At 44.0% G+C, this 25520-nt stretch overlaps 1 protein-coding gene across 3 annotated transcripts; it reads left to right on the top strand.

Moving 5' to 3' along the window:
- The first annotated feature begins 470 nt into the window (after window positions 1-470).
- e2f3 (E2F transcription factor 3) lies at window positions 471-25520 on the top strand. 3 transcript variants are annotated; one of them, XM_042332402.1, is made up of 8 exons: window positions 471-591; window positions 3027-3129; window positions 14075-14186; window positions 17930-18149; window positions 19034-19192; window positions 19873-19987; window positions 24142-24286; window positions 25205-25520. In XM_042332402.1, exons 2-8 carry the CDS (start codon window positions 3097-3099, stop codon window positions 25468-25470), a joined length of 1050 nt encoding a protein of 349 aa, XP_042188336.1. In that variant the 5' UTR covers window positions 471-591; window positions 3027-3096; the 3' UTR covers window positions 25471-25520. The 3 variants fall into 3 exon arrangements, with proteins under 3 accessions (XP_042188336.1, XP_042188334.1, XP_042188335.1); XM_042332400.1 differs by having other exon boundaries at window positions 25202-25520; XM_042332401.1 differs by lacking the exon at window positions 471-591 and adding an exon at window positions 1718-1745 and having other exon boundaries at window positions 25202-25520.

Here is a 25520-nt window from a genome sequence, read left to right as displayed (position 1 = left end):
TCCCCTCTCTCTCTCTCTCTCTCTGTCTCTCTCTCCCCCCATCAACACCCCCTCCTCTCGACGGACGAAAAAAGTCCTGATGCTGCTGTAACTTGTAGTTAAAGCTCGAGCCCTCCCCTCCCTCCCCCCCCCCCCGCCCGCCCGGCAGCTCGTCCTCATGTGAAAGGGAAAGTGTAAGCAACCGGGGCCGGGCCGGGTCTGTCTGCCCGCGGTCATGGGGGTGTGGGGGGGGAGTGGGGGGGTATGTATGCATATGTATGTGGGTGGTGGGGGGGAGGAGGCGTTTAACTCTCACTCTCGCATCGGAATAAATATTCTTATGCAGTCGTTTGCGCGGTTCAGTGGCTGTGGGGGTGTGTGTGTGTGGGGCTGTGGGGGTGTGTGTGTGTGGGGCTGTGGGTGTGTGTGTGTGGGGGTGTGTGTGTGTGGGGCTGTGGGTGTGTGTGGGGTTGTGGGAGTGTGTGTCTGTGTCGTTGCTTTTTTTTTCCCCTTTTTTTAATTTTCATTTTGCTTTTGCTTTTGCAAACGGTGCTTTGGGGCGGGAGGGGTCACACCCCCGGATGGAAAAGGTCACGTTTGGAGAGGCCTAAGGTTCATCATTGTCTTAATTATTTTTTTCGCGCGGGTGTGTGTGAGTATATTATATATAATACACATTATATATATATATATATATGTGTGTGTGTGAGAGAGAGACCCAGAGACAGTGCAACACCCCAGACCCTCACTCCCCGTGCAAGACCTGATAGCAGGAGAGCAGAGGCTGTGTGTGTGGGGAGGGGAGGGTGTGGGGGGGGAGGGATGTGTGTGGGGAGGGGGGGGTGTGGGGGGGTTTGCAAAGCGTCCCGGGGCTCATTGGATGATGTGGAAGAAAAGTTAACGGTGTGTTAAAAGAGGCCTAGTGCCCGTCTCCCCCCCCCCCCCCCCCCCACCCCACACCCTCCCCCCCTGTGCAAGCTCAAGCGCAGGCCTGGCTTCCCCCCCACCCCCCTCCCACACCCACCACCTCTCTCGCGTTGCCATCTGGCACCGGCGTCAGGACAGGGGAGCCCGGCGCCTGCAGGAGCTGGAGTCTCCCCCCCCCCCACCCCACCCCCGGGGTCCCCTGGTTCCCCCCCCCCCTCTCCTCTCCTCCCCCCTCTCCCCCTCTCTCTCTCTCTCTCTCCAGCGGGGACATTGCATTGCATTGCACAGCGCTTCCTTTGTTGCATTAGGGAGTTTATAGACTGGATTAGGGGGTTACAATCTATCTCTATCCGAGGAGAGAGGAGGAGGAGGAGGAGGAGGAGGAGTGGGGTGTTCAGGGCAGGTAGGGTTTGCACTTTTGTTACAGTGTCATTTTTTTTAATTGAAGGTAAAAAGGGTCTGCATTCCCCCCCCCCCCCCCCCCTCCCCACACTCTCCCCCCCCCCCACACTCTCCCCCCCCCACACTCTCCCCCCCCCCTCACCCACACTCTCCCCCCCCCCCCCAGTCACCATCTCCTCTCCCCCCCCCACCCCCCCAAAAAAAAGGAATCGTATACGGAACTGCTGGAGGTGCAGGACTTGCTCTCGCTCTGTTTAGCCGAATAGAAACTTGTCAACAAAATGGAAAGTGGCAAAGCAACTTTTTTTTTCCTGCAGAGACAGATAGACAGAGAGAGAGAGAGACACACACACACACACAGAGAGAGAGAGAGAGAGAGAGAGGGGGGAGTGTGTGTGTGTGTGTGTGTTGGGGGTGAAGGTAATTTTGTAGTGAAGGTCGGTATTGCACGGAATCGTGCACTTTGCAACCCTTCTTCCCTTCCTTCCTTCCTTCCATGGAGGAATGCAATGTGTGTGTGTATATATATATATATATATATAAAACAGTCGAGGCCTATGTGGTCCACAAAAAGCTTTATTTTTTCTTCATTTAAGCTGATTTAAGAATGCACTTTTTTTTAAAACAGAAAGACTGATGTTCCTGTCGCTTAAACCAACCACTTTTAATGGGTTTCAGTGTTTGTTGATCAGGTCCTGCTCTCTGAACCCTTAAAGTTTTTTTTTAAAAAAAAATGTGTGTTTTGTAGTAACTATAAGCTTCATATTTTTTACTCTTATTGCACCAAACTATTTTTTTGTTCCTTTTACCCAATCTTTGTAGTTGAGCTGGCTGCTGGGTAGAGTTGAGGGGTTAGAGTTTAATAATTTTCCTCTAGGCCAGAGTTTCATATTGTTTCGATAATCTGCACTGTTGCAGCAAACCCACTGTGAAACTGTACTTCTGCTTCTCGCGAAGCAACTTCAGCCACTCTCCTGCTGCACCTGTTAAGGCATAATCCCTTTCTGTGCTTATTCAGAACTTTAAATTGCAGCCCTCCCTTCAACAAACATCTTTCGTAGTTCTGCCAGGTTCTCTCTGCACCGTGTCACACTTTATTCCAGATTCAATGCATTACTGAGTTTTGTGTAGAGTAAGCCAGCTCCATTTCTTTTAGGGGGAATACAATGCAATTTTAAAATATAATTTACATCCGTATGGCGTCTTTCGTGTAGGGAGGATGATCCAAAGAGCGCTTAATGGAGGGTGGGATAGAGATTGCTTACTCGGTGCAAGAGTCTGTCACCCCCAATGTTCGGAGATGAAAGACTGAGCTGAAGGTCCTCCAAAGTGACTGGAACAGCTCCTCAAACGAGTTGGTGCTTTAAACTAGACATCTGCCTTTGCAAGGACCCTGAGAATTGCTGTATCTTGGGATGCTTCAACCTGTCCCGAATGGCCGTACAGGATATCAGCCATGAAACATGGTGCACTGTTTCTGTTCATGAACTCTCTTTTGGTTGGGCTGGTGGAGTTGTGTGTGTCGGTGCTGTCTCCTCAGAATTGACTGAGCAAATATTGAGCTAAGGAGAAATATGGCTGCCTATTTAGACCCAAGTTCAGTTTTCTACTGCTGAACAACATGTGTATATTTGTGTGTGCTCAATTTTGCTGCCTGGTGTTTGGCAATGGAGTGAGGACCCACTTTATTAACAAATTATGTCTTTGGATTTTTACAGCCTTTCCAATCCCACTGCTGTCTGGTCCTGGACTCTAGTGTGCTTGGCCTTTACTTGGAAGACTCATCTGATGCTCCAGGTTTTGAGAGGAAGGATGATTAAGGTGAACGTTGCCCTTATCTCCCTGTAAGAATGATGAGCGCTATGTTATACTCTCTGAGACTCCCACTGAGTGTGTTTCACCAATCTTATTGTAATATTTATTGGCTTATGGTGGGAGGTTTCATATGCATAGTGTGCCTCTTGGGAGTGAGAGAATGATGTACATGTTAAGATAATATTCTACCCACTATATTAAACCGAGTAAATACATTTTGAAAATTCAAAACTAGGCTGAAACCACGCCCTTCTGACTAAGAAGTGAGAAGGCAGAACTTTGGACAGGTGTGGAAATTGTGTTTAAACTGTCTTCTCTACATCTGCCAGAGAAGTGTCATCACATTTATTTGCAGTGTATTTTGAACATAAGAAAAGTATGCCTAAATGTCCAGACCAGCAGGGATCCATAGATAACCATAGGACCAGTCCCTCCTGAATGTTTCTTCCACCTTCCTGCTCCAATATCAGGTACACTTGAGTTCAATTTTCAGTGTTATGCATTCCTCAGGATGAGATTAGGTACCTCAGTTGAGACCAGAGGTTGACCAGGGATGTTCTAATGTACTGGGTTCGTGCCATATCAGATAGTGTAATTTGCCCACGTAGTCTTAAGGGAACGAGAGCTTTTAATGACCACCAATCTCTGATGATTATCCAAGAAGATGACAGTTGACTTAGTTGAATACGTGTAGATGATTGCTGACCATCTGTTGCTGCTGTCAGCTAAACCTATGGAGCCCTACTCTCATTTTAATATGGTAGGCAAATGTGCAGAAAATAATATTTCAAACGTTTTGTTTTTCATTTAATATCAAAACCTCCATGGGAAAATAATAAAATGCCCTCCCCGTGAAATTCTGTAATTGTGTGGTGCATACATGCATGCATGTTTTTCGCTGCATAGTTTGTTGTTAGTTAACAACTAATGGCAACTTTAACAATCTTATGAATTCATTATTTAGTAAATATAGCTTCACAAAGGCAGACTAATGCTGTATCGCACAGTAGCAATGCAAAGACTCTTGAAATTTTTCAAAACTCCATTTTGCTTTGCATCTGTGTCCAGTAGGAGATCTGCATTGTTTGAGGTGCTGTCTTTTGAATGAGATATGAAATCAAGGTCTTGTGTGCGTCTTTGGGTAGTGGTTAAAATCATTGCAATCCCCCCGGGTTAATTGGTCAATCACCTAATGGCTGTTTTGGTGTCTTTGTTGGTACAAATGGCTCCCCTATTTGTCTACAAAATGTAGACACTACACTGGCAAGAATTATTGCTTTCAATATGATGAGCTCTAAAGAAGCATTTTTTTTTACACAATCGGGAATTGATCCTCGTGCTCCTTGACCTCTCTACTGCCTTCGATACCATTGACCACTCTATCCTCCTCTACCGCCTCTCCTCTCACCTCAACCTTTACGGTTCTGTCCTTGAATAGTTTAGATCCTACCTCAACAACAACAACTTGGATTTATATAGTGCCCTTCCCACTGGGCGGCGTCTCAGATCGCTTCACAGTAACGGATTCCAGGGCCGAGCCAGTCGCTACTTCTCACACCATCTCCACTACATCTCCGCAAACGGTTTCTCCTCAAGCCCCCACACTGTTTTGTGTGGCGTTCCTCAGAGCTCTGTCCTTGGTCCCTCCTCTTCAATATCTTTATGCTCCCTCTCAGTGATGTCATCCACAGACATGAGGTCAACTTCCACATGTATGGGGATGATGCCCAGCTCTTGTATCTCTGCCTCCACCATCAACTCCAGGACCACTGCTGTCCTGACAGACTGCCTGTCATACATCAAGTCCTGGATGAAAGCTAACTTTCTTCACCTGAACATCAACAAGACCGAGGCTCTCCTGTTTGGCTTCCGTCAGTACCTCCTCACCTCAGGCGCTGACAGCATCACCATCCATGGTGGCACGCTCCACCTTGCTAAGCCAGTCCGGAACCTTGCCGACTTGTTTAACCCTCAACTATCCTTTCTACCCCACATCTGTGCCATGACCCGCTCTGTCTTTCCCCACCTCCGCAACATCACCCGGCTCTGCCACTGCCTCACCCCTCAGGCTGCTGAAATCGCATCCGAGCATTCATCACATCCAGGCTTGACTATGCCAATTTCCTGCTTGTCAGCCTTCCCAACGCTTCCTTCCACAAGCTGCAGATCATTCAGAACTCTGCAGCTCGTGTCCTGTCCAGCACCAGGCTCCGTAACCTCATTACCCTCACTCTCACCCGGCTCCACTGGCTCCCCATCGCTCAGAGGATAGAGTTGAAAATTCACCCACTGCCCTTCACCCCTACGATCCCGACCCCCAGCTCGGGTCCAGATCCCTCACTGCCCAGCGCCTTTGGACGTCTTCTCAACGTGAAAGGCGCTATACAAATGTAATCTTGTATTGTATAAAAACAGAAGTTGCTGGGAACACGCAGCAAGTCAGGCAGCATCTATGGAGAAAGGAAAATGAGTTAATGTTTCAGGTTGATAATTTTGAAAGAAAGACAAAGGAAACATTTAGGTGGGGGACAGAAGATGAAGAGATCAGAGGTGTTGATGGTGTAAGACGAAAGAAGGCAATAGTGGGAGATTATAGAAAGAAGAGATGCGTCTAAGACCTAGACGATGTGTGAATGGTTACAGAAGGAGGGAGGCAGGGCTGAAAGAAGATGAATGCTGTGGTTAAGGTCTGACCTTAACTGCGATAAGATACAAAAATCCTATGGCAATGTGCACATGCAAAAACATGTCTTGACAGTACTGCAATCCTTGCACAATAATACTTTACTGGTTTCCAGAGGTCTGAAGGCAAAATACAAAACCTTTCACCCTAAATTTCAAAAACAGAACTCCAGGTAAAAGTAGGATAAGCCAGTTTATGACTTCTCCACTTCCCCACATCCTCACATTCTTCAGTTCTCAGTTATTCTGACAATGTCAACTACGCTAAGGCTTGTTTGACAAGAAATTGTTAAGAAAAGTATGGAACTCCATTATGACCAGACTGAAATTCTATGAGATTCATAATTGAATGCTTTACTTGGGATAGACGAGCTCTATTTTGCTTCTCAGAAAGTGCAGTGGAACCATATTAACAAGGGTTCACTTGCAGCATGAACCATAGGTGGACCCGTTCGCTACACATGTGGACAGCCAGCTGGCCCACTTTGCACAAGCTGTAAAAATAACTTCAGGGCTTCAGGGTCATTATGTTGCCACCATCACTTTGGGTGCGCTGCTAGTGTGCTGCACACAGTGTGTTGGCGGTAACCTCATGGCCCCAATGTAACCCATGTTTTTAATGTGTGTGAAGTGAACTGTCAGGTTGTTCATTGTGGATCTGTTATAACCCTGTGGAGTCCTGTAAAAACAACTTGGATTTATACAGCGCCCTCCACGCCGGACGGCATCTCAGAGCGCTTCACAGTAATGGATCCTGGGGCTGAGCCAGGGGGAAGGGGAGGAAGGTGACCAAAGGCGCGGTCGAAAAGAAAGGTCTTCAGCAGAGACTTGAAAATAGGAAGGGAAGGGGCGAGGCGAAGGGAGTGAGGAAGGGAGTTCCAGAGCCCTGGGGCATAGTGGCTGAAGGCATGGCCGCCAAGAGTGGAGCGGAGGATTCGGGGCACGAGGAGGAGGTCAGATCCGGAGGAACGAAGGCAACGGGCACTGTTTTGAAGAAAGAGGAGGTCAGAAAGGTAGGGGGGTGCAGAGGAGTGCAGGGACTTGAATGCAAGCGTGAGGATCCTGGAGTCGATCCTGTCTGGGGCAAGCAGCCAGTGCAGTCTGGCAAGGACTGGGGTGATCGGGGAGTGGAGCTTGATGCGGGTGGCAGAGATTTGAATGATTTGGATTTTATGGATGGTAGTGGATGGGAGACCGACGAGGAGGGCATTAGAGCACTGGTAGCTCAGTGGTTAGAGCACTCGCCTTGCAAGCGAGAGACCTGGTCTGATTCTCGGCTGGGCGAAACGTTGGGCAAGTTTCCCTACTCCTCACGCCTCTGTTTACCTAGCTGTAAATAGGAATCCGGTTATTAGTTGATTGGTAGATTGCTTTTCCGACTATAGTTCCTTTTTTTAAAAAAAAATTGGTCACTCAATCCACGACTGTTTGTGGGACACTGCTGTGCGCAATTGGCTGCTGTGTTTCGCCCACAAAGTTTACAGTCTACTTACTCACTTCACAGCATATTCTGTGAAGCGCTTTGAGACATCTCGAAGACGTGATAAGGCGCTATATCAAATACAAGGATTATTATTATTAACCCAGACTGGGATGTTTTGGATCCCAACCACTATTTTGTGTGGTGCTTTCTTTACATTAAATTATAAATGTTCTAAGATGGCACTGCAAATGAAACAAACCATTTGACGTGATGGGGGTGTTTTTAAAATTCTAGACTAATTATAGACTATAATAATGTAACATGGTGAGTTTGAAATATGCCAGGAATAGGCTCGAATCACCTATTTGTACAACTGAGCGTATTGGAGCGTTGTCAACCCGTCTGTTTAACATGAGGATTCTATTATCCGATACTTGCCTTTTGTGTTAAATTGCATTATAAAGCTGGTATTAATATCACCACTATTATTTCTCTCTTATCCTCCCCACTTCCCCCACAAGTATTTTTCCCCTCCCCATCCCTTGCAGGTCCCATCCCCAGCTTGGGAACCCATCAAGCACTGTGGAATGCTTTGAGATGTCCTCCTGAAAGGCGCTATACAAATGGAAATTCACTTGGTTGCAGTACCTTCTGTATGGAGGTACAATTGAATGATAACAATAACAAAAATTGCATTTATATAGTGCCTTTCACGTCAAGAGGAAGTCCCAGGGCACTGGACAGTCGCGGGCTTGCACCTGAGCTGGAGGTTGGAATCAGAAGGGGTGGTAACTGCACCTCCTTTGGGGGAAATATGACTAAACACACAGTCAAAGAGGGAGATCTTGAGATGGATCTTGAAGGAGGTGAGTGAAGGGGCAAGGCAAATTTGACTCCAGGATGGAGTTCCAGAGAGTGTAGACAGATAGGCTGAAAGCCTGATCGCCGATGGTGAGGTGAGCCGGGCTGGGGATATGAATCAGGCTCGTACCTGCAGAGCAGAGGGAGTGGGCTTGAGGAGGTTCATAGGTTTTGAGGGGCAAGACGGTGGAGGGATTTAAAAGTGAAGACAAGGATCTTGAACCCAATCCTTTGAGGGATTGGGAGCCAGTACAGCCGGGTGAGGATGGGAACAAATTGGGGGAGAGGACACGAGTTGCGGAGTTCTGAATGGTCTGCAGCTTGTGGAGCTAAGAACTGGGGAGTCTGGCAAATGGAGAGTTAATGCGATTGACTCCTTAATTGCAGGACTAATGCTGTTCTGACTGATTGCCTGAGAGACGTCAAGTCTTTGAGTTCAACAACAGCAGCAACAAAATTACATTTATAGAGCGCCTTTCACATCGGGAGGATGTCCCAAAGCGCTGAACAGTCAGGTGTTGGGGCCCAATCATGGGGGAGGGGTGGTGTAGGGGTGAGGGAAGGCAGAGAGGTGGGAGTGAGACTGAAGGCACGGTCGAAGAGAAGGGTCTTGAGACCGGCCTTGAAGGAGGCAAGGGAGGAAGCGAGGCGAAGGGACCCTGGGATGGAGTTCCAGAGTGTGGGGGCAGAGAGGCTGAAAGCCCGGCCACCGATGGTAGGGTGGGTCGGGCGGGAGACATGGAGCAGACCAGAGCCCGATGAACAGAGGGGAGCGGTCAGGTTGGTAGGGAGTCAACAGGTTAGAGAGGTAGGAGGGGGCAAGGCCATTAATGGCATTAAAGGTGATGGGGAGCCAGTGGAGTTGGGCGAGGGTGGGAGTGATGGGGTCACGGAGCCTGGTGTGTGAGAGTACACGAGCTGCAGAGTTCTTATTTTCTACAGCTCAATGTCGACAATAATGATGCTCTTATCTCTTGCTTGACTCCTGCACCTTGGATGTTGACTTCATTGATCTGCACAGATAGTCACAGCTCTGCATCCGGGTTGTCTCTCCTCTTCCTCCCCCCTCATTCTCTGGCAAGCTCCTGCAACCCTCATTCATGGCTTAATTATTTCTCGGCTTGATGATACCAACACCTTCCTTGCTGAACTCCCACAGCTCTTCCCTACACAAGCGGCAAGTCATGTCCTCTCCTGCACCAGGCTCTGTGAGCCCATCAAAACGTAGTCAATTCACTTTACAGTATAATCTGAGAAGTGCTTTGAGACGTCTCGAAGATGTGATAAGGCTCTATATCAAATTCAAGGATTATTTTTATTATCATGCCCATTGTTGCTTGGCTCCCATGCCCCAGTAGATTGAATGTTCTCGCTTTCAAATGCCACCATGGCCTCCCCACCTCAGTGACCACATTGCCTGGTTGACTCCCTCCGCTCAGGTTAAAGTTTTGCTTGAAGTTTGGTGCATTTTGACTGTTGTGGGATAATACTAATTAATAATGAATTCAAATAGCTTTGAATTGTAAATGCATATTAGTATGTAAAAATGTGTTAATGGGATTTCCCAATATAAACAAACATTGTCAAAAGTTACCACCGTGGAATCCTTCAAATAGGTGGTTAGTACATCAGGGGTTGAACTCACAAAGTTTAAGCTGACACTCCAATGCATTGCTAGGGGACTGTTGCATTGTCTGAGGTGCTGTATCTCGGATTAGACATTAGACCTAGATCTCATCTGCCCGTTCAGGTGGATGTTAAAGATCTCATGGCACTGTTCGAAAAGAGAAGGGAGTTTTCCTGGTGTCTTGGCCAAAAGTCGCCCAAATAAAATTGGTCATTTGTTTCATGATTGTTTGTGGGACATTGCTGCTCGCAATTGTGCTGTTGCGTTTGCCTACAAATGCACTATCAATCCATTTCACAGTAAATCATATAAAGAGCTTTGAGATATCCCTCTGACATGATGAGACCCTATATCAAATGCAAGGATTATTATTAGTTATGCAATTAAGATACCTGTAATTAACTTGAGGTTTCACATGGTAAAAGCAATCCATAAATTAGACCCCTTAAAATTTAATTCTTGCATCTCTTCCTTTTATTTACTTGTATATAACACCTATGACTTGGGTCAAAATGCTTTGAAGTGCTTTACCAGCAATTGGTGTTGAGCCGTGATTGTGCACTTGTAGACAAGTTTGTTTACAGCAAAATCCTAAATCCAGTAATGAGGTGCATGAGCAATTCATCTGGAGGAATGTTGATATGGGCTCCCTGGGAAGAGCAGTTTGATATAGTGATGGATAGGTAGCTGGATTTTCTGTGCTTAAGCTTTCAACATATTCTGGTGCTTTCAGTTCACGAGATTGATCTGGATGACGAAGGCCCTTTGTACCCTAGAAACTCTTCCCTCCAAAGTACCCACCCTACGATGTGCCCCATTACTGCATCAAGCTTCTTTTTAAATGAGCCTAGTGTCGTGGCCTCTCCCACATTTCCTACGTCCTGTTCTAAGTTCATTATTGTCTACTTAAAGAAAAACGTCCTGATATCTGTCCTGAAATTGCCCTCTACAACTAAACCTATGTATTCTTCCACTGCCTTGATACATCTGAGTTTACTGAAGAGCCCTAGCTTGACTAATCGATGTTAATAATAATAATGCTTGCATTTGATATAGCGCTTTTCACGTCGGGAGGACGTCCCAAAGTGCTTCACAGAACACACTGTAAAGTGAATTGACTGTATATCTGTGGGCGAACGCGGCAGCCAATTGCGCACAGCAATGTCCCACAAACAGTCGTAGATTGAAAATGACCAATTTATTATTGTTTTTGGTTTTGGAGGGATTATTATTAGGTGTGTGGAGTAAGAAAACTTGCCCAAGGTTTCACCCTGCCTGGAATTGAACCCAGGTGTCTCGCTTGCAAAACGATGTGCCCCTATCACAAATGATAGTTAATTGTAGAAATCCAGAAACTGGAATGCTTTGAAGAATATTTAAGTTGGAGAACCATGAATTGTGCTCAACTGGATCTATAAAATAAGATTATCTGCCCCCACAAGCCCTGCCCATTCCTTTCTTTAATCTGCAGATTAAAAACTCAAATAATAAGGAGGATTCTGATGTAAGCAGGGTAATCTAGTGTGAGCTAATGCTGTTGGTGGGTTTTCACAGAATTCAAACCAAAGTGGTTCTCTCCATGTCTCAAATAAGAGTGTATGATTCACATTGAACCTGTCACCTCCTCCCCAATTATTAGTGGTGTAACAAGTTTTTATCCTCCCAACACTGCATTAAGGATGCATTCAAATCCTGGCCTTGCTTATGCACAGTGTCACTTAACAGTTGTACTACATGAGATGAACTGCCAATCAGGATTATATTAGGGGAAAGGAATAGAGGTGCCATTATTAAGGATCAACACTAGCTCAGATGATCCTGGAGAAAAAGGATGTTACTCTGGAGATACATTAACCAGGGATCTGACCTGCACCACTTTAGGAACAAATCACTTTAAGTAAATGAGTGGATCTATAAACCAACAAATGTTTTTATCTCTGCATGTCCAACCAAAGACTTGAACTTTGTGTTCATATTTAGTATTTAACTCTTGTTTGTTGTGAATAGCTATGGAATTATTTTAGTGACTGGAGATTGAGGCAAACCAGTGCACTTATAAATGATTGTGAGATCTTTGTTGGACAGAGGCGATTTAAGAATATTGGCTCCTATGTACCTAAATTTGTAAAATGGAATCTGTTACCATTTTAATTTGAAGATATATAATATATTAATAATCTTTGCATTTGATAGAGCGCTTTATCACGTCTTCGAGATATCTCAAAGCACTTCACAGAATAAACTGTAAATGCATTTACTTTATTTTGTATTTTGTGGGCAAAACGTGGCAGCCAATTGTTACTCGTTGAAATATTTACCCTGTTCAAGAATCATTCAAAATGTAAGATTCTTCATTTAAACCTGTACATCAAATTCAAAATATAAATATTTAAGTTTCTATATTTTTTTTAGGCCCACACTGGGATATTCAATTTACATTAGCTGGAACTAAGGTTTGGAAACTTCATACACAGTGTTATGAAGATGTGGAATGTTCTGGCCCAGAAAGCTGCAGAATGAATAGAGAATCAACAGGGATTTTTAAAGAGAGATGGACAGATACTTGGGTAGAAGGAGCATTGAAGGGTATGGTAAAAAGCGGGGCATTGAGATTAAAATAATCGAACAAAATCTAATAAACTGGGACAGGCTCAATGGGCTGAATGGCTTTGTCCTATTTTCCTATCTTCCATAGTGTATGATTTTTGTGCTGGGATGCAGAAAATGCAAAACATTATCATTTCCACACACAATTCAACTGTTCACAGAGTTCCTTCAAAGTGTATGCATGTAAATGCTGTAGTATGAAGGATTGACGATTCTTTGAAAGGTGACATTCAGGTTTGTTTAAAAATGACCATGGTCACCACCCAGTTGAGTTTTGTTGTGGGATAATGCTGAGGCTGTTCAATGTTGTTTGATAATCCTGATGGCTCAGCACATCGTACTAAAGAAATTGTAGGACATTCAGATTCATTGTTTTTCCCCCCAAGCTATTTATCCAACCAGTTCTATATATTGCTTAGACTCTCAACAAGTAAATGTGGTTGACAAGTCATCGAGCCCCTCAGTCACAGCCTTTCTTGTTGCGATTTAACCAAATATTTTATTTGGCAAGGACTAAAGAGAGGATTACATAAGAATATCTAGACAAAAGAAGACCGAGGTCCATGAAGTCCACCTTCCTGGGAGTTGCATGCACATGACATATCCCAAACTAGGTTTCATGTCCACTAACGGCTTCTCCTCTAGCCCCCGCGCTGTCATGTGCGGTGTCCCTCAGTGCTCTGACCTCGGTCCCCTCTTTTTCAATCTATACATGCTCCCGTTCAGTGATGTCACCTGCAGGCATGTGGTCAATTTCCACATGTAGGTGGATCACACCCAATTCTATCTTGCCGCCTCCATCCTCAATTCTAGGCTTGCCGCTGTCCTGGCTAATTGTTGGTAAGACTTCAAGTCCTGGACGAGAGCTAACTTCCTCCAGCTGAATGTTGGCAAGAGAGAGGCCCTACCTCTTGGCTTCCATCACCTCCTCATCTCAGGCTCTGACAGTATCACTATTCATGGTTGTACTCTTCACCTCACTGAGTCAATACGAACCTGGGTGTCCTGTTCAACCCCCTGCTATTATTTAAACTCCACATTTGTGCTGTCACCCATTCGGCCTTTCCGCACATCGTGACATTCTCCGCCACTGCCTCTCACCGCAGGCTGCCAAGACCCTGATCCACGTTTTTATCACATCCCTGCTTGACTACGCCAGCTGCCTGCTTGCTGGACTTCCCAACTCTTCCCTCCACAAGCTGCAGATTATTCAGAATTCTGCAGCTCGTGTCCTCTCCTGCACCAGGCTCCGCAAACCGATTACCTATCCTTGCAGAGAATCGAGTTCAAAACCCTCGTTCTCACCTTCAAAGCCCTCCATAGTCTTGATCCTCCCTACTACTTCTGTGATCTTCTAACCCCATATCAGCCTGTCCACTCCCTCTGCTCAGCGGACATCGGTCTGCTTCAGGTCCCCTGCACTTCCTGCCCCAAGATTGGCGGTCGGGCATTCAGTATCTCTGTCCCCACACTCTGGAAATCTATCCCGCAATCCCTCCGCCTCAACACCTCGCTTGCCTCCTTCAAGTCCCATCAAAAACCTTCCTCTTCGACCTTGCCTTTGTGCCTACTAAACGTAAAATGTTGATAAAATTTCCCTCTGTGACTGAGTAACTGGTCAGTGCAATGCTTTTCCAGAGATATTGTGTCTTTTAAAACTTTATTATCAGTGAATGTTTGTTTTTGCTCTAAAGTTTCATCAGAAATCTCCAGACTTGACTAGAACTGTGACTTTTTTGTAAATTGCACAGGCTAAGAGGAGACTGGAGCTGGAAGAAAGTGACCATCAGTACCTTGCTGCTGGTGTATGTACTCCAAAAGGAAGAGGAAGGGGTGCAATGAGAAGCTCAACTAGTCCAAAAAGTAAGTGTGACCTGAAGTACTCGGATGAGAGTATAATATACAATAATAATAACAATCCTTGCATTTGATATAGCGCTTTTCACGTCTTCTAGACGTCTCAATGCGCTTCACAGAATACTCTGCAAAGTGAATTGACTGTATATATTTGTGGGTGAAACGCGACAACCAATTGCGCACAGCAGTGTCCCACAAACAGTTGTGGATTGAAGTGACCAATTTATTATTGTTTTTTTCTTGAGGGATTATTATCAGGAGTGTGGAGTAGGGAAACTTGCCCAAGGTTTCACCCTGCTGAGAATTGATTCCAGGTCTCTTGCTTGCGAGGCGAGTGCTCAAACCGCTGAGCTACAGGACTCCACTACAGGAGAATGTGGAACTCGCTGCCAGAAGCTGCAGTTGAAGCAAAAAGCATCAATATATTTCATGCAAATTTTGATGCAATTGTGAAGGAGAAGGAAATAAAAAGGTTTCAGGAGAGGTGAACAGACGAGTGTTGAAGGCCCATGTGGAGTATAAATACCATCAATCACTAGTTTAGCTGAAGGGCCTGTTACCATGTTGTATTATTCCATGTAATTCTACGAAGGAAGAACTTGTTCTTCATTTCACCTTATATCTCAAAGTACTGACCTAATAATAATCCCTTCAAAAACCCAAAACAATAATTAATTGGTCATTTTCAATCTACGACTGTTTGTGGGACATTGCTGTGCGCAATTGGCTGCCGCGTTCGCCCACAAATATACAGTCAATTCACTTTGCAGTATGTTCTGTGAAGCGCTTTGGGACGTCCTCCCGACGTGAAAAGCGCTATATCAAATGCAAGGATTATTATTATTATTATTAATTACTGTCAAGTGAATATTTTTGTAAACCAATGTCAGTTGTGTGCCGTCTGAGTTCTCACAAACAGTTACGAGGCACGAGGAGTCTTAGTTTAATACGTGAAGTTTGGCCCCTCAGAAAGTTACGACACAGAAGTTTATGTCTGTGCTGGTGCTTTGAAAGCTTAAAGATGTCAGAACGCCCAACAGTGTGAGACATCACAGACGTTGAGCTTCAGGCCTGACATAAGGTTTAAATCCACACCCTTCTAACACAGAGGCAACATCGCTATTGACTGAGGTCCAGAGCTTTACTAAACCTGTTATATCTGATATTGTGCTTAATGCTCACAATGAGTTCAAAAGAGGAATGTTCTGTTCCACAGCACTGGCCTCCCTCATCATTTATGTTACAAGGTTTTTTTTAAAAAAACAGAAAATGCACTTATTAAAACAAATTGACTGCTACGTTTAACTACAAAAACATAAACTTTGCAGTAATTACTTAGCTCCAATTCAGTTGAGTGTAATCCTTTTGAGGCATCCTCCCAACTTGAAAGGCATCTTTTAAATTGCTGTTGTTTTTCTGAAACAGATGCTATGTCTCATACCTCTCAATTAGTCCTGTTATTTGGTAGCCCAGGTATCCTTTTTCTTTTTGTCATGGAGGATGAACATGGTACATAACAATAACTTGCATTTACATAGTGCCCTTCACACATGGTAGCAACTCAGAGTGTTGAAGTGAAGCTATGTCTGGTATATTGAGAAGTGGAAGTATAATCTCAGGAGGTTGGAGGGGACGGGGGCTCAGATTAAGCTGGAGTTTGTGGAGCTCCACAGGTGCTATGTAATTTGGGGGAGTGGCATTGGTTGTGTTGGATGAATTGAAGTGTTTGGCGAAGGAACTGATCTGGCTGTTGTGCCTGGTTATGCGAGGCCTTGAATTCATTAGCATCCCCATTTTTTTTAACCCTTAGGGACATCTTCAGGGAGGAGGGTGGTTTGGGGCCTATTGCAAAGGTGTCTAGGAAGGTCTAATTGTACAGGGATTGGTTGGGATTCTTTGACTTTCAATACCAGCCATAGTGAGGAGGACTGGTGTTTTTGGATTGATGCACTTTTGGACATATTGTAGTGCTCAATTGTTGCACTGTACCTGCCTGTAATATGGTATCTGGGCCCATTGCGTGGCCTTAATAGGGCACTTACTAATGTCAGACCGATTATTGATGTTCTGCTATTCAGTATTGAGTGATAAACCACATACTTAACTCCAAATTTCTTCAAGTATAGTTAAATAAAGCAATTGAGATTCTACAGTTCAGACGTGCTGTGTATACCTGCAGTATTGTTGCAACCAAGACCTTCCTAAGAGGGTGTATTATTTCCTTGGCCTGAAATAAAGTTTATGAGGATAAATAAATCAACAGATAAATGTATTGTGTTGTATTCTACCTAAAAATAGGCTTTGGATATTTTCATCTCATCTACCTAAATATTGACTAATAGCAGAGCTGGGAGAAATGACTAGCACTAAAGTTATGTGTTCCTGAGATGCACTATTTTTTTAGGTGGTGGGAATTGGCAAAAGTTAACCTAGAGGCATGACCAGAGGCATGTATGTGTGGATTAATGCGTTGAAGTGCTTTGAGACGTCTTGAAGACGTGATAAGGTGCTGTATGAAATCCAAGTATTATTATTAATACCAGGATCGGGATAGTGTTTCATCCATAGACTGAGGCTGTGCTAAGACCTGCACTCTGCTACATGAGATTGTTTTTTTTATTTTTAGGCCATCATTTCTATCGGGTGGTGGGGTGGGGGGAGGGTAGCAGAGAGTGAGAGAAAAACTGCCAGTTGCCAAAGAATGCAACTGTAGAGTCAGTCTAAAACAGATGTGAATTAAAACTCAGAATTGTTGGAACAGGAAATTGGGTGAATCAACACCTGAATGACAGGCTAAGGTTTTGGTTGAGAACCCAATGAGGTGGCCCATGAGTGAACCAGTGCCTCTGTAAATGGTGGGTGAGAGCAGAGACATTTCATGTTGTGGTGCATCATTAATAATATTAATAATCCTTGTATTTGGTATAGCATCATCATGTCTTCGAGATGTCCCAAAGCACTTCACAGAATATACTGTAAAGTGAATTGACTGTATATTTGTGGGTGAAACGTGGCCGCCAGTTGCACACAGCAGTGTCCCACCAACAGTCGTGGGTTGAGTGACCAATTTTTTTTAAAAACGAATAATTACCCTTGGAAAAGCAATCAGCTAATCGACTAACAACTGGGTTCCTACTTACTGCTAGGTAAATAGGGGTGTGTGGAGTAAGGAAACTTGCCCAACATTTTGATTACCGGGAATCGAACCCAGTGATCGCTTGCGAGGCGAGTGCTCTAATGTCTTAGCTACAGGACTCTATTACTTGCTCCGTAAAGTAAAACAGACCCTGAGCCATCAGCTTGGCTGTTTTCTCCCACCCGGCTAAATGGAACTCCTGTCTCTTTATTGTATTGAAACTGTGCTGACCATTTGACACTGTAAAAATCCAGGTCGGTTGTGAAAAGTTGTGGGAGATGGTGTGGTTGCCAATTTCAATACTAAGATGATAAAATGATAGCGAAAACCAGTGAGGCTTGTGCTATTACCTTTTAATGGTGACCTGTATTCCCCCTCATGCTTTGTACGTCTTCAGTGCTGGCTGCTTCATTTCTGTTGACGTATGGAACTATTATAATAATAATAATCCTTGCATTTAATACAGTGCCTTATGTCTTCGAGACGTCTCAAAGCGCTTCATAGCATATACTGTACAGTGTATTGACCATTATCCATCATTATCCTGTGATGTGCGTTGAATTTCAAAGATACCGGTTCTGAAAGTTACCTTTCTCTTCACCTCACCCTGCAGCTCCCAAGTCTCCATCAGAGAAGGCTCGCTACAACACATCCCTGGTCCCTCTCACAAAGAATGTTCTGCAGCTGCTGCGACAGTCTCCAGACGGGGTCTTAGATTTGAACCGAGCTGCGGAGGTCTTAAAGGTTCCGAAACGCAGGATTTACGACATCACTAACGTTTTGGAGGGAATTCACCTCATCGAGAAGAAATCCAAAAATAATGTTCAGTGGATGTAAGTGTTCTTTTCTCTCCTATCTCGCCCAAAATTCTGTTCAGCTTGAGTATGGTTTGATGTACGCTTTAAAGTCATATTGGTACAAGGAAACCTTATTCTCCACGATCGTCTGGGTCCAATGTCTCAGCTGTAAACTGGGTCCAATATGCAATGTAAACTGCAGAACAATGGACGACTTCCAGGTCGTCAGATCGCACTAGCCATCCCTTTGCCCACTGTACCAGGAAGTGCATCCTGCGTATCTGGAGTCCTGTAGCTCAGTGATTCGAGCACTCGCTTTGCAAGGGAGAGACTGGGGTTCGATTCCCGGCAGAGCGAAACGTTGGACAAGCTTCCGTACTCCACATGCCTCTGTTTACCTAGCAGTAAGTAGGAACCCAGTTGTTAGTTGATTGGTGGATCACTTTTCCGGTGATAATAATTCCTTTAAAAAATAATCATGAATTGGTCACTTCAATCCACGACTGTTTGTGGGACACTGCTGTGCGCAGTTGACTGCCACGTTTTGCCCACAAAATATACAGTCAATTCATATGACAGTATATTCTGTGAAGCGCTTTGAGGCATCTTGAAGATGTGATAAGGCGATATAATCAAATGCAAGGTTATTATTATATCTGACAATATCTAATGCCTGAACATTGGCCAGTTTTTAAGCATAGAAAACCGGACAGTCAGCCCCCAAAGTCAGGTGTGGTTAGGTCTCCGATAGACCCGTGCTGTAACTGATACTATATTGAAAGTTACTATAATTGTCTCCTGTGCTTAGCGTTTAATAGGGCACTTGATGGATTGGTATCACTTGGCTCTTTAGAAGATGTGATTTTTTGAAAATCTTCTTTGCTTCCTCCCTTCCCCTGGATGTTGTTTTCATTCCACAGGGGCTGCAGCCTGATCGATGATGAAGGAATGCTGAAACGCTGCCAGGGTCTCAATCGGGATGTGACTGAGCTCAGTCTGAGAGAGAAGAAGCTGGATGACTTGATCCAGAGCTGCACTTTGGACCTAAAACGGCTAACTGAGGAATCTGAAAACCAAAGATATCCTTTCTGACTTCCATGGACCAATCTCTTTATTAGTTATATAACCAGGACTAATAGAAGATTGCGGAAATATTTGCCAAACATTGCAAGGAAATTTGACAACTTTTCCTTAAAATTGCGGGGAGTTTTGAAAAACGCTTGCCCTGGTCCAAAGAGCAAAATGTGTTATTTCCTCATGTTTTTTTTATCAATAAAGTGAAAAAGTGTAGGTTGGCAGTAAAATATACCTCAACAATAGCAGCAATCAACCCCCCGCAATTTTCCTCAAAATTTGCCAATTTCCCCCGCAATTTCCCGCAAATATTTCCACACTTTTCTATTGGCCCAGATGATGACTGTAGAACTGACACTTTTTTTTTCTTGTTGAAATAAGAGCGATTCCAGACTCCAATACATATAATTCCTTCAATACATTTCTTGAGATTACTTTATTGTTTTGAGCTGCCAGGAAATGTTGGTTTCCAAGTGAAGGTTGGGCTTGGTTGAATGAAACCTCTCTGTTATGTTTAAAACTATAGGTAGATGCACTTGTGAATACCAAGACTAAGTGTATAAGGCCTGAGTGTGTGGGAGGTTGGAGTTTAAAATGTTGAAAGCTATATCTTGTTCAATCTCTGGAGGCTCTGTCTTCAATCTCGGGAATCTCTTACTTGTTCAGTCTCCTTAACACACTGCACATTAAACTATGTGACTTATCAGGATGTCCGAAAGATTCAGAGCTTCAAAAGCCAGGTTGTAATAGCTGTGAAAGCTCCTCCTGAAACCAGGCTGGAAGTGCCTGAACCATATGATGTAAGTAAGTTCTCATAAGCACATGGCTTTGTAGGTTTGATCTAAACTTTGGATTATTTTGGGATTTGGTTGTGTCCAACCAGGAAGGAGTTCGTTTTTGTACTTTTATCGACATCAGGTTCCTGCTTTGGTTTGCGGATTTCTGTAACAAAATGTGTTCTAGGGGCACAGTAAAACCAAGCTTCTTTGTACAATAATTCTGTTTCCCATCTCCTGAAGGTGGAGACGATTGTTTGATGCAGTTCACAAGTGCTAACAACCCTCTGGTACCTCGCCTAGTTAGCCAGTCATGTGAGTCCAACCACTGTATGACTATATGTTGGACAGCAAGGGATACCAAGACCTAGCTAACCAGCAGGAGTTACTGAATGGTGGTGAGGAATAGGAAATTCTAATAGTTTTCTTCTCAACCTCAGGGCATTGAGAGGTATTCTGGTACTCATTGCACTCTGAGATCAGCTAACTTGGCATGCACTAGGGATCAAATCTGGGTCAATAACAACAGCTTGCATTTATATAGTGCCCTTCACACAGGGTAGAGTCCTGGAGGGCTTGGTCTGGACTATTTAAGCTTTCAAGTATATTCTCGTCTTTCCTCTCCTTCAGGCTTGCCTGTGCTGTCTGCCATTTCCTTTAATAAGAATACATCTGGCCCTCTGGGCAATATTGCCTTGTGACCAACAGCTGGGAGATGCACAGGAGTGCCCCCTGGTGGCTGACTGCTAAATTGCATCTTTACACTCACTTTTTCTTAGTCCAGAGGGTAATTAATGACAGGAACATATTGCCAAGAAGGGTGGTTAGAAAACTGGACTTTTTTTTTAAAAAAGGCAGCTTGATTCTATGATGGGAAGACTAGATTTGATGATCTGGAAGGCAGAGATCAAATGAGGCAAAGAGTCTTCTTGTGATGCTTCCAACCTTGTGATGCTTCCATTTGACATAGCATCTGTTAAAACATTTTGCAATGCATCAAACATAAATGTTATTAAGTGTCGTGACTATATTTGTTGGAAAATGGAGTCCTGTAGCATATTCATTAGAGCACTCGCCTCGTAAACAAGAGACCTGGGTTTGATTCCCAGGTAGGGTGAAACATTAGGCAAGTTTCCTAACTCCACACGCCTCTGTTTACCCAGCAGTAAGTATTAACCTGGTTATTAGTTGATTGGCGGATTGCTTTCCCGGTGGTAATAATCCCTTCATAAATAAATAATAATAATTTAGTCGCTCATTCATGACTGTTTGTAGGACCTTGCTGTGTGCAATTGGCTGCCGCGTTTCGCCCACAAAATATGCAACCAATTCATTTTATAATATGTTCTGTGAAGCACTTTGAGGCGTGTTGATAAGGCGCTATATCAAATGCAAGTATTATTATAAATGTGGCAGCCAATTGACCAATTATCTAGAGGATTGTTGGCCAGAAAACCAGGAGAAACTCCCTTCCCTCATGAGGGGATTACTTCCAGAAACGGCATGCCCGAGGTCAGGAATTCACTGTAGGGAATGGTGAGCAGGAACCAGCAGCAGCAAGTGTCTTGTAACACTTCCATGGGTTTGGATCCTTTCACGTGATGTGTGGCTGAAAAGAACGCTTGTTACGAGTAAACTGGGGTATTAACATTAATTAGATTAATTAGAGGTGCATCCTCTAATTGTTCTTCAAAGTTGCTTGGTAGCAGGAGGGGAAGTGAACTCAATGCTGCAATGCATTACACCATCATCAAAAATGAAATGTATTGTACCATTATCATACGTGGAACCCATTTGCCAATTCTTATTCGGGATACATCAAATTGATGTGCTGTGGTGCCTTACAACACAACTGTACACTAGATTTTTTTTTGGGTGGGGGGAAGTGGCATGTGGGTTTCCTGCAAAGAGTTTCCACAGTCTATTGAAAGTTTGATTCAGGCCAATTTCTCTGAAAGGAGAGGGGCAACAAAATAAGAATAATAATCCTCGCATTTGATATTGTACCTTATCACATCTTCGAGGTGTCTCAAAGCGCTTCACAGAATATACTTGTTAGAATTTACACTTTTTGTATAATGTTAGAATCACAAAAGATGTTGCGAATGGGTTAACTTTTAAGTTAAGTGTGGGGGACAACTGGACTGACAGTCATGGGATAGGACACATCTGGTTTTCTCTGTTCTTGAAAGAATAACGGACAGGGGCAGGGGTTCACCTCTTATCAGTAAATGACAACAAGCCCACAGAGGTAACGGTCCAAGGTACCAGTCGACACAGGATCTCGACTGAGCAATAAGTCGCTAGATTCTGACAGGGCCTGCCAAGCAACAAAAGGCAACCTTCAAGAATAGCAATTAATGAGCAAGTTGCTTAAACTATAGGACCTTGGTACCATCCCAGGATACTGATAAGAACTAACCAGTCCCTTAAAAGGAATGTACTAATGATCCCACACCACAAAATAATGAGCACCAGATACAGCCCTAAACTGATCAATCCTCTATCTTAGACAATTAAGGACAATGTGTATGTGTGCTGAGGCACGTACCCCCCATGAGGTGTTCACGTGAACCCGGCATGATTTCGACCGGGTGATCTAATGTCCGCACCATGATTGGATGCACATTGGTATAAGAGTTCCGTTAACTTTGTGTACGGTGCCGTCCCGGGTCGTGGAGACAAGGATCCGGGAGATGGGGCCGTCCCGGGTTGCGGAGACAAGGATACGGGAGATGGAGCCGTCCCGGGTAGCGGAGACAAGGATACGGGAGATGGAGCCATCCCGGGCTGTGGAGACAAGGGTACGGAGATGGAAGACTGAGAGCTAGAAACACTAAGACTGAGGATATCAGATGGAAGATTGAAAGCTGTAAGCAAGAAGACTGAAAGCATGAAGAATCAAGCTTGTGTGCTGGAAAGACAGTGTTGAACTCTTGAACTCGAGATATCTATAGTGGTGTTATTCTTTTATAATATCTGTTGATTGTACCGGCCTTTGGTCTGACCCATCGGGATATTGGGGAATAACGAACGAATAATAATAAAACAGTCTGATATCTGGTTAGAGGAATTAGCGTTATTTCCTTACAGATTTGGCTGATTTTATTTTCTAACATACTGTAAAGTCAATTGACTATGCTTTGTGGATGAAACGTGCCAGCCAATTGTCCCACAAATAGACGTCGATTGAGTGACCAATTTTTTTTATATAAAAAGGAATTAGCACCCCCGGAAAAGCGATCCGCCAATTGACTAATGACTGGGTTCCTACTTACTGCTAGGTAAACAGGCATGTGGAGTAAGAAAACTTGGCTAGCGTTTCGCCCTGCCAGTAATCAAACCCGAGTGTCTCGCTTGCGAGGCGAGTGCTCTAACCACTGAGTTACAGGACTCCAGATAATCTTGTAGATGTGCCTCGCATCTAATGCTTCTTGTCAGTTGGTGCCTTGGGCTAGAGGGTTGCAGTCTGTGCTCTTCTTTGAAAGTGGATGCACAACGAATCGTAATTTGTGGCATATGTTTTTTTTTAATTGTGCAAAAAAAAAACTCTCTTTACATTTTACGTTGGTGTAAAGACGAGTACATTTACTGTTACACTAGTGAAAGAGGGAGATGTAATTTGCAGAGCTTTATTAGAGCCTTTTTGTGGTTTGTACTCTTATTTCCAATTGTAACAATGGGATCTCGTATAACTATTCCAAAATTCTATCCATGTCATCATGGTAGGCATTGAAAATTGCTTTTACCCACCTTCCAATATGAGCCTGACTCCTATGTTTTTGCGCTTTGAGACGCCCTCCCGAGGTGAAAGGTGCTATATAACTGTACGTTACGGTCGGTAAAGTGTTCTGGTAGCTGGCTATAAAGTGCGAGTGGACACTTTAACCAGTGTGTTTTTTGCCTACCTCTCAAATTCAATGGCCTGAGCTATTGAATCTGTCAAACACAGGATGGTCAAGCTCATAACAAAGACAGTCGTAACCCCTGTGTTTTATAGTTACCACAATAGTCTCATAGAATTCAATTGATGGGCGAGAGGCAAACGAGGACACTATACTCTTAAAAACTGGCACTACAGAAGAAATGTGGATTTGAGAGGAGTGGGCTGGTATTATCTAGTCATGTCCATTAGTACTAAGTTTATCTTCAGCGATTTTCTCTTCAAATTTACACAGAATTTCCAGATACATCTGTCAAGTTCCAGAGGACCCATTGAAGTTTATCTGTGTCCAGATGACAATGGAGCACCCAACAGCCCACTGAAAGCTGCCAGTCAGGACCTTTCTCGAACTACCTCCCAGTCTTTAACAAATACAAGAGGTAAGTCCCGAACAAAGATGGTATGTTCAATGCACCTCAAAAGCACTGCATGGGTATGAACTTGTCCCTTTCTGTAAGACAATAGCTAATGTCTAAAACTCACCTGTTAGATAAAGTAGCCGATTTCTACCAGTATGTTCTTTTACCTTTTTAACTGTGCTTATGGCCACCTCCTCTCCCCCCGGCTCGGAGTCAGGCTCCGCCACTGTTAAGAGCTCTGAGACGCTACTGTGTGTGGAGGGCGCTATATAGGTGCTCGTTGTTGTTGTACTGAAACCTGCCCAAATTGGATTATCCTGGTTCCTCTTTCTCTCTCTCTCGCCCTTCCCTGCTCTCCCCACCCCCAGGAAATACTATTTGGTACAATACGAATAGATGTGCATGTGCAGTGTTTTGAATTGCCATTGTTTCAAATCCTGTATTCTCCGCTACATTTGTTTTGATCTTTGGCATTGTTGGGGTAAATAAGAGTATGAACTGGGTGATGAGTGAATGTAAATAACCACAATGTTTTTAACTTGCTTGGTAGATAATTCCAAACGTTTACAACATTGGAGTATTTTGGTTTATATTGTAAAAAGACACCCGCCCCCATCCCCCTCCACACACTTCTGTTCTGAATTTGGTTTTCCACTTCTCAGTAATTACATGTGAAACATTTGAAGTTTCGATGTGATAAAGCCTCACGCTCTCAAACACACTGTTACAATTGTATAAATGACAGGATTTTATATTCAATTAGAATTTTTGTGACAGTCCAACCTTGCTCAATACTGAAACCTGGTAACAAAAGTGAAATGGTGCTCCACTGATTGTTCTCACCTATGTTGACTGAATTTGAGTGATGGCCAAGAGACTAAACCAGTGACTGCAGAATGCCTGGAATCGGTTAATTCATGCCTTTGTTTTTTATAGCAGATGCTGAAGCTTCTAACGGGGTTCAACACAGCGAGTGTTCAGGTACACACTTTGCACGCCTTTCACCTTTGGCACCTCTGAACAATCTTTTGCAACAAACTGAAGATCAGATTTCATCTCCCATGGAGGAGGAAGGACTATTTGTAAATCTGTCTCCGTCAGTGTCTCAGGAAGAATATCTGCTTACTATCGGTGATAAAGCAGGCATCAGTGATCTATTTGACTGTGATGTTGATGGGCTATTCCCCTTGGAAGATTTTATGTAACCATTCAATTTTTTAAAATAAAAAATGTCTTAATAGTGCTGTCAGTGATG

Source organism: Callorhinchus milii, unplaced genomic scaffold (assembly GCF_018977255.1).
Source record: "Callorhinchus milii isolate IMCB2004 unplaced genomic scaffold, IMCB_Cmil_1.0 Scaffold2, whole genome shotgun sequence".
NCBI lineage: Eukaryota > Metazoa > Chordata > Chondrichthyes > Chimaeriformes > Callorhinchidae > Callorhinchus > Callorhinchus milii.
Note: the sequence above shows the minus strand (reverse complement) of the source record. Positions and strands in the feature narration are given on the sequence as shown.